This window comes from Diplotaxodon limnothrissa, linkage group LG14, assembly GCF_057381915.1.
Source record: "Diplotaxodon limnothrissa isolate DT_005_m linkage group LG14, D_limnothrissa_male_GT1.1, whole genome shotgun sequence".
Classification (NCBI taxonomy): Eukaryota; Metazoa; Chordata; class Actinopteri; order Cichliformes; family Cichlidae; genus Diplotaxodon; species Diplotaxodon limnothrissa.
This window is the reverse complement of record NC_140609.1, coordinates 9,475,693-9,489,386: the sequence shown is the minus strand read 5'-3', so window position 1 is coordinate 9,489,386 and position 13,694 is coordinate 9,475,693. Positions and strand designations below refer to the sequence as shown.

The window sequence follows — 13,694 nt, the reverse complement described above, 5'->3', positions numbered from 1 at the left end:
TTATGATCATAGATAATTCTACATTTTTAAATAATGTATGACAAAGACAACAAAACAAGCGACTGAGCCCATAAACTCACCAATAAAGTGTTCACAGAGGTCAAGTCAGAACGCTGTTTTACCACACACCTCTACAGGACTGAAAGTCTTTTTGCAACCACAGCTGTTGCTATCGAGTGGCCTTCAGATGGGACGCAGGTTTAAGTCACTTCCACACCTTCATGTTTTTGAGCCGGAAGCTACCTCTATGCTTCATAATGCTGTATAAATATACTTAACACATTTAACTCAAGCCTGAAAAATTGTCTCTTAATGCCCCCGCATTTTTGTCAAGTGTATGTTGTTGTCATGTACTGTCATACAGGTAAATCGCAAAGGCACGTAAATATGCAATATAATGAAAGTTAATTTACTATATGGGTGCATATTAAAGTGAAAGAAATCATTCATACCAATTTGTCATTAAGTATATGAATTTGCCCAAAGCATGACCAGGTTAAATAATACTTAAACATTTGCATACGGTTGTAAGATTAATAAAGATTCATGGAAACCTTTTTTAGAGTCTGAGAATAAAATATGGAACTGGAAATTATCATTATAGGTCTATTTTTAAGGTGGCCTCATGTCAGTGCACATTAAATTACCCCAATGTATTGCCAGATATAGTTTGTTATGATGTAAACTGAATGAAATTCTGCTACCGTGCTTTCAAGGCTTTACTTTGCACACTGGTATTTTCAGGTGAATACTAACACAAGCTAACGTGTGCAGTTTATTTTTAGCCTTGTAGATGTGTTAACATGCAAGCATTCAATAAGAACAAAATACTTTTGCATGACCCATTTCAGACCCGATGACAGCAGTAGATAAACATCAAGGATCTCCCAAAGTCGCTTTTATTTATGATTGCATGCATTGATCTGAAAGTATCAGAATGTGCATAATCTCTGGTTCTGTAGTTTTTTACAAACTAAGCAACATCGACAATGGGGAGGAAGTTTTAACCTGGTTTTAAACTGATGGTTACAGTGTCATGATGTTGGCAGGATATGCAATGCTGCTTCTAAAACTAAAACTAGAAGTCTGCTTGCCACGGAAATGGTGACCAAACAGCAACACCTCAGTCTGTGGTTTCTTCGTAAGGCTGAGATGAGGTACCATGACAGAAAATAGCCTCAGACATGTTCAGCCCAGTCTTTACTTCCAATACTTCTATTTTTCTAAATAAAGTTGCAAGAAAAAGTGCAACTGATTTTGAATTACCAGTATTTATACACTGGTTATTTAAAATGCAATTAGCCGTAAGGTGCAAATATGGACAAAGTGACTAAATTAATCCATTCAGATCTTGAACATGTTATATAATCACTCACGTAACAGGCTGGCAAAAGTGAGTAAACTACACTAGGTTTGCTTACTTGCACCTCCTTTAGCAGCAAAACCTCCATCGGATGTGTCTTGTAGATGCTTATGTGACCCACAAAGAGGTGAAGAGGAAATATTAACCACAAATGTATACTCAATCATTCAGGTAAGGAAATCCCAAAAGATTCTGTTGATCTGGACGTACCAAATGAACAAAATCAACGTTTTGGAATTTAATTTAATTGATAATGGTTTATAAAATACTGTGGGGTTAGTGTGTGTGGCGAGTGAACTATTTTCAGTGTCTAAAGTAGGGCACGCCAGACAAACTTTGAGAACCGCTGGGCTGAGGTCAGGTCTGTGCTGGAAATGCCAAAACACTTTTTTTCTTTATCAGCCATACTGTGGTTGGTCCACTTTTCATGCTTTGGGTTATTGTCACCAAAACTCTCCACAGCTTCATACTTTGTTCACATTCTTCTGAAGAATTCTTAATGCAATTAAAATTCATTGTTGCCTCGATGAATGCACGATTTCCATCAACCTGGGGCAACAAAGCAGCCACAAACCATGATGCTCCCTCCACCGTGCTTCACAGCTAGAGTGAGGTTTTCATGTTGGTGTGCTGTGCTATCTTCCTCTGAACACAGCGTTCCTTATCGCTCGTCTACCCACAGAACAGCGTCCCGTAGCTGCGGTGGAACATTCAGACACGTCGGTAATTTTTGTACAGCATTTTATCCTTCACCTGATATTTGCAGGTGTATTGCTTTTACCATTGGATTGTTTTAGGGTAGCTTGTTGCGCTCTTGTTGTGATCACTGTGAAGAACTAGTGGAGAGGAGCTCTGCCAGAGAGGAAATACAGAGTTAACAGCAGTTCAGAAGAGGCATAGTATTGACAGAGAATTTGTAAAATGTAAATGTAGCTACAACACTTGTACTGTACATGAATGGAGTCATGGAGGGCGTCTGTGGGTGGCAGGTGGCAAGCCAAAAGCTAGCAACAGGCAGAGGGTGGGCAGGCTGGTGATCAGGTGAGTCCTCCTTCTTCTTCACACGTTACAGAGAGTGGGTGATGAGCTGGAGGTTTCCACAGGCAGCTGACAAGTGTGTTTCCAAGGAGGCAAGATTTCCAAGAGAGCTGGGAGCAGGGAGAGAGACAGGATTACTACAGACAGATGATCATAAACAACAATAATAGTTACAAAAGTGACCTAAAGTTCACCATATTGGCAATGACGACCTGGCAAAGAATTGGCGCAGATATAATAATGATTAATAATCTTAAACAGGTAGGAAGGAGGAAACCAGGTGAAACTTCATCCAGGGGTGGATCCAGAGGGATCAGCCAGCCCAGGAACTCCAAGAAAATCAGGCTTTAAAGGCCGCACTCTGACAAGAAGTAGAGTAGCTTTAAATTCATTTGTGTACATTTTTCTTATTGTATATTTGTTATAATCTGGTCTTTAAAAAAACCCCCAAAAAAAAGGTTTATATCACTAATCAATCTTTCAGACTTTTTCAATAATTTCACTGTGCATGCTTTTATTTATTTATCCATTTACTCTTCCCACACTCAGCATTTCTCACCAGTTGTTGGAACTGAATCTCAATGACTTTGTCCATCCTCCGCTGTGAGCGAGTTCTCACACATGAAAAGTAAAACCATCCGTGTGATCTTACTTTAATCAGATGATGTTTGTCTATAATTATCACAGAGATGAAGACATGGTGAAGCATTCTCAGACCATTGGCTGTTCTTAGCTTTGATGGTTTTACAGTTCAGAATCAGATCAGAAGAAAGGTGCTGCAGAGAGAGTAAGAAAATAGGCACATAGCTCTTTAGAGAACATGCAGTGTTTTCTCTCTCTCCACGCTGTAGTCAGAGCTGGGTTAACCACAGGCAGACTTGGAGGGGGGAGGGAAGGGTGAAGAAGGTGTCGTGAACATTCACATGAAAATTGAAACTACATTAAATGCCAGCGTGAGCAGGAGGCAGAAGCAGGCGAGCATGAGAGCCGTACATCAAATACCTGAATTTGAGAAACTTAAGAAAATTTTGCCGCGAAACCTTTTGACGACGTGTTAGTGAGAAAGATGACAGCTTCCTATTTCAGCTATTCTGAACTCTTAAGCAACACTTTGCACTGCGCAGAAAGAAAGAGTTCAAGAGTGGGAAGATTGCAATATGTGTAGAAACTGCTAACAGTGTAAAGGAGGGAAGATACGCCAACTAACCGAGCCAGCCTGACACATGTGAGTATCAGCTATTTCTATACCACTAATGTGCTTGTGTTTAATTCTCTGTCTAACATTGTCTTGAGTTTGATGTCTAGTTATTAAAAATGATTGTCCCAGAAGCCAAATCTTAGAGGAAACTTTCTTAGTTTTGTATACTTTTTTTTGCTGAATTATGCACTGTTAACTACCCAGATTGTCTTTTTTACTGAATGGACCTTCTGTTTTATCTACAGCTGATGTCCATAGATGTAGACAAAAATATGTCAATGTGTTTGTGTCCAGGGCTGTTCACAGTTCAGTTAATGGGACAACAGCCATCCCATGGAGGAGCAGCAGGAGGAAACTGTCACTGCTGGATCAGCTGAAAGGCTGCCAGGAGGCCTGGTGCCCTGGGGGAGCCTGGGACAGAGAGGGGGCTCACGCTGCTATCTGTGGGACACCTGCTGGGGTAGGAGCAGACATCACTGAATGACTCTCGCTGTTATTATGTGACATCAAGCGTCCAGTGTGTGTCAAATGAAGTCCAGATGATTGATCAAATCATTCAAGGATCTCCCTGTAAAGCTTCCCACTAACACTAAATAATGACTCTGTTTCCTCACACGTCCTTGATCTTAGTCATTGCCTGCTACTCAGTTTTTTTTCTTTCCCCTTGTCCTATTTGGCAGTGTGGCGATCAGAATCGTTGTCCGACGGCCAAAAAACGCCCAACAGATTCACTTTCCCAATTGGACCATTACGGCATTTGCTATAACAGCCCACTTGATAGTCATATTTTATTAGAATTTGACCAGTTTAATCAACTGCTACTCAGTCGATTCAATTTTGACAACTCTTATGCAATAAAACAACTTTACATTTAATGACTTACTTACTTTGCATTTACTTTTAGACTATTTTTAAAAAAAGAAATCTTAGTTCTTTATTTTTTTCTCAGTTTCCCGCCAGTGTCTCCCACTTCCCAGTGTGTCCTCTCTTCTGCTTCCTCTCCCAGTTTCGCTGCTTTTTGCGTTCCCAAGCTCGAAGTCGCGGGCATCATTTAAATTTTCTCTAGCAACCAAGTGTTTTTTGTGGGTCTGAATGTTGACATGCACTCGTCACTTAAATGTAGTTCCTTCTTTTTTTTCTATTTGAGGTCTGATAACACAACGAACGGTTTTAAATGCAGAAGTAGTGCTGAATAAAAGCGAGTTCATGTCAGGGAAATGACATTTCATGGTGGGTTTGGCTGCTGCACTCGCAGGGAATGTAAGTAACAAAGTAACAACGTATGATGCTTTACGTATTCATTGTTCTCGGTTATTATAAAGCGTGACATGGAGACAATTACACTGAAATGCAAAACTCTGACTGGCAGCAACAAGTCGTTGAACCGTGACAAATGTGTTATGGAGGAGGAGTGTGCTTTTTTTGTTTTGTATTAAGTGTTAAGAGACAAGTTTACTGGCATAATGTGATAAGCAGAATGCTGTGGAGGTTGTAGTCGACTTTTGTTCAATCAGATGTTGGAAGGGAGGGTTGATTGACTCATTTCTTCTTGTTTTTATGAATGGCAAACAGTAAGATGGCTGTTATGAATCAGTGGAAGATATATTTTTCCTAATTGCCGCCGTTTTTGCTGTCTTTCGGTGTGTTTCTGTGCTCAGAGTTTGGTGACTTCAAGTAAGCTTGTCAGTCTTTATTTTTGTACACACAGAGCCTGAAAACCACTTCCTCTGTACATGTTTGTAAATGTGTGCTGGTCTAAAGAGCACCTTTGAATTTGGCTGTGATGATGTAACTACTTGACAGAGCCGTTGCCTGGGATTACATGCGTTTTGCTTTACTCAAGTTAATTGTGTCTCAACTGGCCGTTTTATTGTCTTTGCTTCCAAAAAAGGTGTCGTGATCGATGCAAGTCTCTGTGCAGACAAAGCAAAGCTCTGTGTATAAAAGGAGACATGAAGAAGTGAAAGGGCCTCTTGAGATATTCACACCAGAAACAGAAACACTTCACATTTTTTTCTAAAGTGGACAAATACCAGGAACAAGATTAGTCTTTTACCATCACTGACGAGGCTAGAGTCAGCAGTACAACGTTTTAGCCTCATCACTGACTGTAACTGATCCTGTTTCTTGTACATTTTTATGCCATCTAAGTTAAAATACATGAATCACGTTAGCCCGCTCGAGTTACAGCAGTGCCTGATTCAATGAGGCCTTTACAAAAGCTAGTCACAAGGCACGTTTAAAGACAGAATGAGTTTGATATGATCTGAGAGTAAGAACCTAAAAATAAATGCCCTAACTGCAAGACCCTATTCACAGTAATGCGAAAAAGAAAGTGCAGCCACTTTCACTGCTAAGGTTTTGCATGTCAGCACATATAAAGATCATCTGCTCTTTAGAAGGTCTTCAAATTATTCAAATGCAACCTCACATGAACGACAACAAATGTCATACTGTCATTGTTTATCAGCTCTATAACATCAAGTAGAAAGTACATCCTCTGATTCATTAGCTTGTAAACCCACCTTTAGCAGAAGTATTTCTTCAAACTAATAAAGTCACACAGAGAGTGGGCAGTTTGACTGGGCCATTCCGATGCCTTCATTTTCTTCTTTTTCAGCCATTCTGTCATAGATTCACTGCTGTGTTTGGGATCATTGTCCTGTTGCATGACCCACTCTGGGTCAAGCTTTAGTTGTCAGACAGATGGCCTCACATTTGACTCTAAAATACTTGCAGAGGAGTTCAGTAATGCAAAGTATCCAGTTCTCAAGCCCGAATCATCACCCTTCCTCCAGCGTGCCTGACAGCTGGTATGAGGTTTCTGTACTAAAAAAGCTGTGTTTGGTTTTTGCCAAACGTGGCGATGTGCATTACGGCCAATCACCTTCACTTTGGTCTCATCTGTCCAGAGAACATTGTTCCAGAAGTCTTGTGGTTTGTTCACATCCAACTTTGCAAAATTAAGCTCTGGTTTCTCCTGGCAACTGTTCCATACAAGCCATTCAGTCCTTTTATAATCGTACTGTATCATTTAGTGCTAACTGAGGTGTCGGTATTAGATGTAGCTCTTGGGTTTTCTGCAGTTTCTCTGAGCATTGCACGGTCTTCAGGTGAATTTAATAGGATGCCACACCGGAGAAGACTGTCATAAATGATCTCTACTTGTTAATAATCCCTATTACTGTATAATAACCCTGTACTTCTACAGTAATAAATTACCCTGAACTTACAGTCTATTTCTGCACGACATATTTCTTTGCTGCAGGTATCCCTGAGTGCCAGTTTAAGGAGTCAGCACATGGTTGAAAGCTGGGCAGGAAACTACACACGTAAAACTCTTTTAGTTATCGTTATGATTATGGTTGTTCGGAAGATGGTGGCATTTTGTGTTAGCATTTGTGTTTATTTACTTTAGTCCACTCTTGTACTGGTTTATAGTTTTTCCACCATGAGTTAAGACAGTTTAGTCGGCTCTGATGGCTAAAACAGAAGCTAGAAAAGAAACAACATCTTTGGGGTCGTGGTGTGTGCTGCTGTATCACACATGTGGTGTGAACTGTGAGTGAATAAAATGCACAGTAGAGAGCTCTCTCTTCTTGTCAGACTCAAGGGCTGCATGAAATATGAACGAGTCCTGCCACCGGCCTGTGGGCCACTCTTTGAAACCCTCGGTTTTCAAGGTTTTCTTGTATAGGATTTGATTGGTTTTAATGAAGATGGATTTGCGCACTAACAGTGTTGTGGGGCTCAGTTTCAGGTTTTAGTTTTGATGCATGCGCAAAATAAAACATGAAGAATAGAACATGGTTAAAGAAAATCATGTGATGTGAGCGGTCCTAAGCCACACTGGTTCGTCACTCAGAGTTAACCATCATCTACAGATTCATATCAGCATCTCTGAGTGGGCAAACAAACACTTATCAGCACTTAATGCATGAGCCCTTAGACATTTGCAGTGTGCATGACGCTCTGTCACGTCGAGATCAAATCAATTGACTCTTGTCACAGAAATTCTGACACATTTCTTTGTAAACCACACGCTAAAATAGTTTTTTTTCTCTCTGTGTCCATCCATCACTCAGTTGTTCTCTTACTGCTGCCTGCTTACCATCTGGCCACGCCTTGTAGCCTGCCAGCGTGAACATTTAACCCTCTCGAGGCAGGCGTTGCCGATTTGCAACAGTTAAAAACTAACAACCTGATTACCCCACATACATATTTTATGAGTTTTTTTTACTCAGAAGTACCACTGCAGGACTTGGTTGTGCATTAGCAACAAAAAGTTTAATTTGAGCCTGAGAGGGTTAAAAGTAAACGTTCTCCTGCTTAACAGGTTTCTGTGACAGTTGAAATCTTTAAATGAGTCACACGTGTGTTTCCCTGCAGAGTTTCCTGGTTGTGCGGGACTCTGTGACGTCTCAGCCAAGCCTGCTGTGTGTGTCTGCCGGAGCGCAGAATGAGGAAGTCTTTGATTATAATATCAAATGCACAGGAGCAGGTAGGATCCCGCCACATGCAAACATCTGTGCGTGTGTGTGTGTGTGCGCTCGGGCGTGCATGTATGTGCTTGTGCTTGTGTGTGTGTCTGTGTGACCAAGCTACCAATTTCCCTGCGTCATTTTTAGTGGTTATTTTATGAGTCAGTACTTCTGTCAAACATGTCAAACTGAACCGATAAATAGAAAATAACCTAGTAACGTCATGGTTGCACTTTCTCTTCTCAGGTTTGTGTACCTGCAGACATGGCAGTTATTGTAGATTGATGCAGATTAAAACATAAAACTCTGGTCCTATTTTATTTATTTACCAAACTTTTCCACTTACTGATCTACATGATGTATCTAAAAGATAAAAAAAAATCAAACACTAAAGGGTCATCTGACTCCTCTAGCCTGCAACACCCTCTTCAGGCTTTATAAACCACACACTGCCAGGAAATAATCAAGCTGTAAAGCTACTGTGGAAATATGTGAAACCCTAACGCTGGCTTATCTTAAGTTCCCTTTTAGTTTTTTTCTGGTATAAACTTTGGTGCATTTCCAGGAAAGTATTTTTCACCAGAGCATTTCAGAATGAGACTAAAGCTGCCCACTCTTTCTGTTTCTCTCTGACAGTTTTCCAACTGTCTGAGTCTCATCTGTCTTTCTCTGACTTGACTCAGCTGGTGCTCTTCTACTCTCTGACCAGGTAAGAATCTCCTGTCTCAGCTACATAAAAAACTCTCCATGCTTGGTTATTGGTGGAACTGTGGACATTGTGAAAGACTGTTCGAACCTGTGTTTAACCAAATCCTGTCTGTTTATCTCTTGGATCTCTCTCCCTCTGTGTTTCAGGGATGTGCTGGATGTTTGTCTCCACATTCCTCGCTGGATCTACAGCGTAACAGACACAAAAAAAGAGCGTCTTTCACAGCTTGAACCTAGTGCGTCCGGGCCTTCCTGAGCTTTTGCCTTTCATAATCTTCAACAAAACAATACAAAACTGTGTTGAGGAGCCTTGTCAGCTAATTTCACTGATATCTCTGTTGCAGAAACTTGGCTTTCCACACCGCCTGATCAACAGACTGATCAAATGTCCCAAAGGGAACCAAGCAGCATGATGTGCTCCATACAGGTATGTTGCTTATCTACGTGTGTGTAGATTTTTGTGAGGGAGGGGGAGGGACTTAAGGGGAAATGGTGTCTTTACTTCCTTCAGTGGGTAAATCAATAGCCTGGTAATTGTCTCAGAAACAGAACATTCATCATGCAACCAGAAGCACCACTCCAAAATAATGTTCAGGTGCCCACAAGAATATTTAAATTAAGAATAATTTAACTTTCTAAAGTGGTTATATGTGTCTATTATGTAACCAATGTTGCGTTCTATCCTGTTAACACTGTATGTATGTGTTTTTTTTTCACTAGCTGACGTCCACAAACGGGGCCCTGTGTATCATCAATCCCCTCTACCTCCGTGAACACGGAGACGAGTGGCTGACCCACAGGCCAGCTGCCGCACAGCCGTCAAATTTCAGACGCCTCAGCACCACCCGGCAATGGGCAGGCGCAGGGTTACAAAGTAAACGAGCCATCTCTTTGGAGCAAGAAACCCCTGCTCCCAATACAGAGAGCTCAGGTCAGTGCACCAACTTCAGATTTCACCCAATATAAAAAAAAGCTTCCTCAGTTCTGAACAGCAATGTTAGACAGTGTAGTTTCATTTCCCCTCACAGTTTTGGAAAACAATGCTTCTATCTATCCAGATCAGGAGATGCTTTGAACTTAAAGTTCCTCTCCTTGCACTGTTTAAACCCCTAAAAACCTTTTCTTCCCTTTATAAAAAATAAGCCTACCAATAAACTCGTAACTGTGTTTTCCATACATTTTGTACATGCAGTCCTGGTCAGTTCTGCTGAAGTGTGTGAGAGGCAAAAACACAGGAGTTTCTAAATCAGGAAGTCCTGGGCCACAGAGAGTATGCTGTTCCTGCAGGTCAGGGGGAGAAAAAAATCCACTGTGTCTGGTGCAAACAGGAAGTGGCTTTGTGCGAGCTTTTAAAACTAAATGGAAATATCACCACAAAAAGCATTCATGTGGGTTAGCACTTATTAAAATACTTTAATCATTGTCAGCTGTTCTGTCGTCTTGCTCCACACTTGCACATGGCTTGACCACACTGTTAATTGCTAGCTCTGACAAGTTAGCCCTGCGTAGCAAGTGGACAAAACTAATTCCTATGGTTGTTTTTGAGACTGTCAGAGGTACATCATATTTCAGAAATAGTTAAAATGCCAGTCCTGTCTTTCTGTTTATGTCACTTGTGATATCAGTAAGTGGGATCAGTTAAATTCATTGCAAAAAACTGTGATGTTATTCAGGTTTAATCAGAGCCTGTTCCGCTGATTCTGCACCAACTGAGCAAACACCAGCAGGGGTGGTCCTCCGGCGGCCCAGTCGGGATTTAGTAATCGCCCAGCCTCAGAGGGTGAGCACGGGGAGCCTACCTTCATCCACTTCCTCCACCCCCAGAAATGGAACACCTGAGTTGCAGCGCCACAGCAGCCCCGTGCCTCAGTCTCCTCACAGGGTGTCCTGGATTGAGGATGGCGTCTGGCTGCCTCCACCCAGGCCTTCTTCCTTGCTCCAGCCTCCATCACTCGAGCTTGACTCGCTTTCAATCAGCAGCATAGAGGAAGAGATGGAGCCCCAGATGCTAAGCTCGTCACATCACCACGCTTCAGCACACCGTTTGGCTGATAAGGTCCTACATCGCCTTTCTGCCGTGGGCCAGGCGCTGGGTGGGCTGGTAAGCCAGAGAAAAAGACTGTCCAATCGTGTGCAAGAGCTGAGTGAGAAGAAAGGTGCTGCATTTGCAGAGGCTGTGAAGGGATTTGTGGAGATGACATCGAAGAGAGGGACTGATTCTAGCGGTGTCACAGGGTCGGAGTTCTTACAGGAAGTGAGATTATCACTCACATCACTGAGGGAGACACTGCTGGAATATGCAGAAATCCAGATGTTACTGGAAAGCATAACTGACTTAAACGACTCAGAGATTGGTGAGTGGGCTGTGACATAACACAGAAATGATTTTAGGTTTTTGTTGTCAGCATAAATGACAGAATATATATTTTGCATTCTTAAAACCTTGTGGTTGAACGCTTAGTGCTCCAATAATTATCCCTCTGCTATCTTTTGATCCTGGTGTAGACACCCTGGTGGAGCTCTCCATCCACAAAGTGGCTCTGAAGCCTGTCTCCAGCCACCTCTACTCCTGCATAGAAACCTCCCGAACCAATGATGGCACCTTCGAGCGTCTCCAGAGCAACCTGCGCTTGCTGGAAAAGAACGAGGTGACTGAACTAGGAGGTTCAGCAGGAGTTGGAGTTCCTGACTCCGTCACGCTTGATCGTATCCAGCAGAAATGGAATAATATGCACGATGTCTACTCTCCAAACAAGAAAGTGGAGATCATGCTCAAAGTCTGCAAGAGCATCTATCACAGCATGAGTGCCAATGCTAGCTCAGGTAGCCTGGCAGTGTTTCGTAAATACCACTCTTCTACTTTGAGTCGCTTGGTTGCTATATCCACTTAAAGTCATGTTCTCCTCACAGCAGGTAAAGTGTATGGAGCAGATGATTTCCTGCCCTGCCTGACGTGGGTGCTGCTCCGTAGCAACCTGGTCACCTTGCAGGTAGACACAGATTACATGATGGAACTGCTGGATCCCACACAGCTACAAGGAGAGGGTAAGCCAGTTATAATTCAAGGACAATGTAGAGGAAGTGTGATGCTCCATTTGAGTAAATCATGTTTGAAACTAAATAGAAGTTTTTCTGACTTTACTCAGAAACTTAGTAAGTGACTTGCTAACACACTCTGACAGTAATGCCTATGTTTGCCTGGTCAACAACTATCTGGAAATCATCAGTTGTGAGAGGAAAGTGTGTATTCCCCGACTGGTTGTGAGTGGATGCTGGAAGTTGCTAGGATGAATTGGTCAAAGGGATTGCTTTGGTGGCTAGCAGATTGCTGCAGTCACCAGTAGTTTACAAGTGTGTTTACTCCTCGATAAATGTAAATAAACTGTGCAAAGTAAGAAACTCGGCTAAAATGTGTTTACTCAGGGAGTGAACAGCAAATGTTTGCACACAGGTCCGCATTTTTCATGGAACTCTAACAATCTGCTAGTAATGGCTTTGCACATTTTTCCCTAATGATGGCTGCTCACTGGTCTCCAGGCCCACGTGACTAAGGGCTTATTCTTTTAAGTGAAGCCTTTTTTATAGTCCTGCAAATGTGTTCATCTGCATACCGGTTTAAATTTTGATGGAGGAGTGGCTCTTGTGTAGTCCTCCAAGATCCTGACTGCACATGATTGGATGTACATGAACTTAAAAAGTATGGCCTTTTAAAGTCTAAAGATGACTATAGACTATAGAGGGCCTTACCCTTATAATTTTATTCTTGCACTACTAATATGGCATTGCATACTTAAAATAATCCTTACGTTTTCTTAATTTTGTCCTTGGTGCAGCCCTTTAGTTTTTCAGCTGTCTGAAAAAAACAGTTTTAGCTCCCCTTTGTTTTAGTGATCTTTCTTTTGATTGGCTGCCCCTCGCACACAGGAAACAGCAAGTGGATGGTGTTTCTGTTCTCGCAGCCTCAGAGCTGTATGCCTGGGATGTCACACAGCGCAAAGAACAAACAAATATGAGCATTTAGTGTACTCCCAAGGGCTAAGCTTTGGGTTTAATCAGTCCCCCTACATGTGTGGAACTTTATGATGACACTTTGTAGTTGTAGTTTTGTAGTTTCCCCCCTGCTTATAGGTTGTCTCACTCAATGTCACCTTTTTCTATATCCCCATATCAACAGGTGGCTACTACCTTACAACTCTATATGCCTCTCTCTACTACATCAGCAGTTTCCGCCCACGACTGGCTGCCCGTCAGCTCAGTGTGGAAGCCCAACAGTCTCTCAATCAGTGGCATCGCAGACGCACACTGCACTGTAACCAGTCGCGTCGCAGCAAGCACAGACGGACTATTCGGAGGCAGGTTTGTCGGGACGGGAGTAAAGATGAAAGCAAAAATGAAAATGCATCTGTTAGTATGGAGGGGTCACAAGAACAGAAAGAACGCAACACAGAGGCTCTGCAGACACTGAGCGAGGAGACAGGGAGGGAACAAGGAGCCAATGACCAATCACAGCCTACTAGTCCAACTTCAGACTCTCAACCTGTGACACAGGAAGAGGAAACAGCAAGCAAACAGGAAGATAGCCAGACTTCTGGTGAAGGAAAAGAGGAGGACCACAGAGCATTATAATGAGATGCACGTCATCAGGAGAAGGTCAAAGACCCTCAAAATGTTCTTACTGGTCAAAGCTATTTCACACCTGTTGAAATTCTTGCAAAGAGGTAAATTAACCTTTTAGCATGTGTCACTAATACCATGGTGTCAGTTAAGGTGAACGTGTGCCTGACTCAGCCTGAGGATTGGGGCTCCTCTTGGGTCTCATTATAAAGCTGGAGGGTCACAAGTTGAGAGGATGAATGAGATACTAAAGTGACATTTCTTAAATTTGAGCTGTTTTCTTCTAAAGTGT

General features: G+C 42.2%; 1 protein-coding gene across 1 annotated transcript; it reads left to right on the top strand.

The window, feature by feature from the left end:
• Positions 1 to 1,101: 1,101 nt before the first annotated feature.
• On the top strand, positions 1,102 to 13,414 carry rinl (Ras and Rab interactor-like). Its single transcript, XM_085371499.1, has 11 exons — positions 1,102 to 1,157; positions 3,894 to 4,059; positions 7,989 to 8,100; positions 8,717 to 8,789; positions 8,936 to 9,024; positions 9,133 to 9,215; positions 9,509 to 9,719; positions 10,462 to 11,142; positions 11,294 to 11,611; positions 11,699 to 11,833; positions 12,963 to 13,414. The coding sequence occupies exons 1-11, from the start codon at positions 1,102 to 1,104 to the stop codon at positions 13,412 to 13,414; spliced, it is 2,376 nt and encodes a 791-aa protein (XP_085227625.1).
• Positions 13,415 to 13,694: the final 280 nt, after the last annotated feature.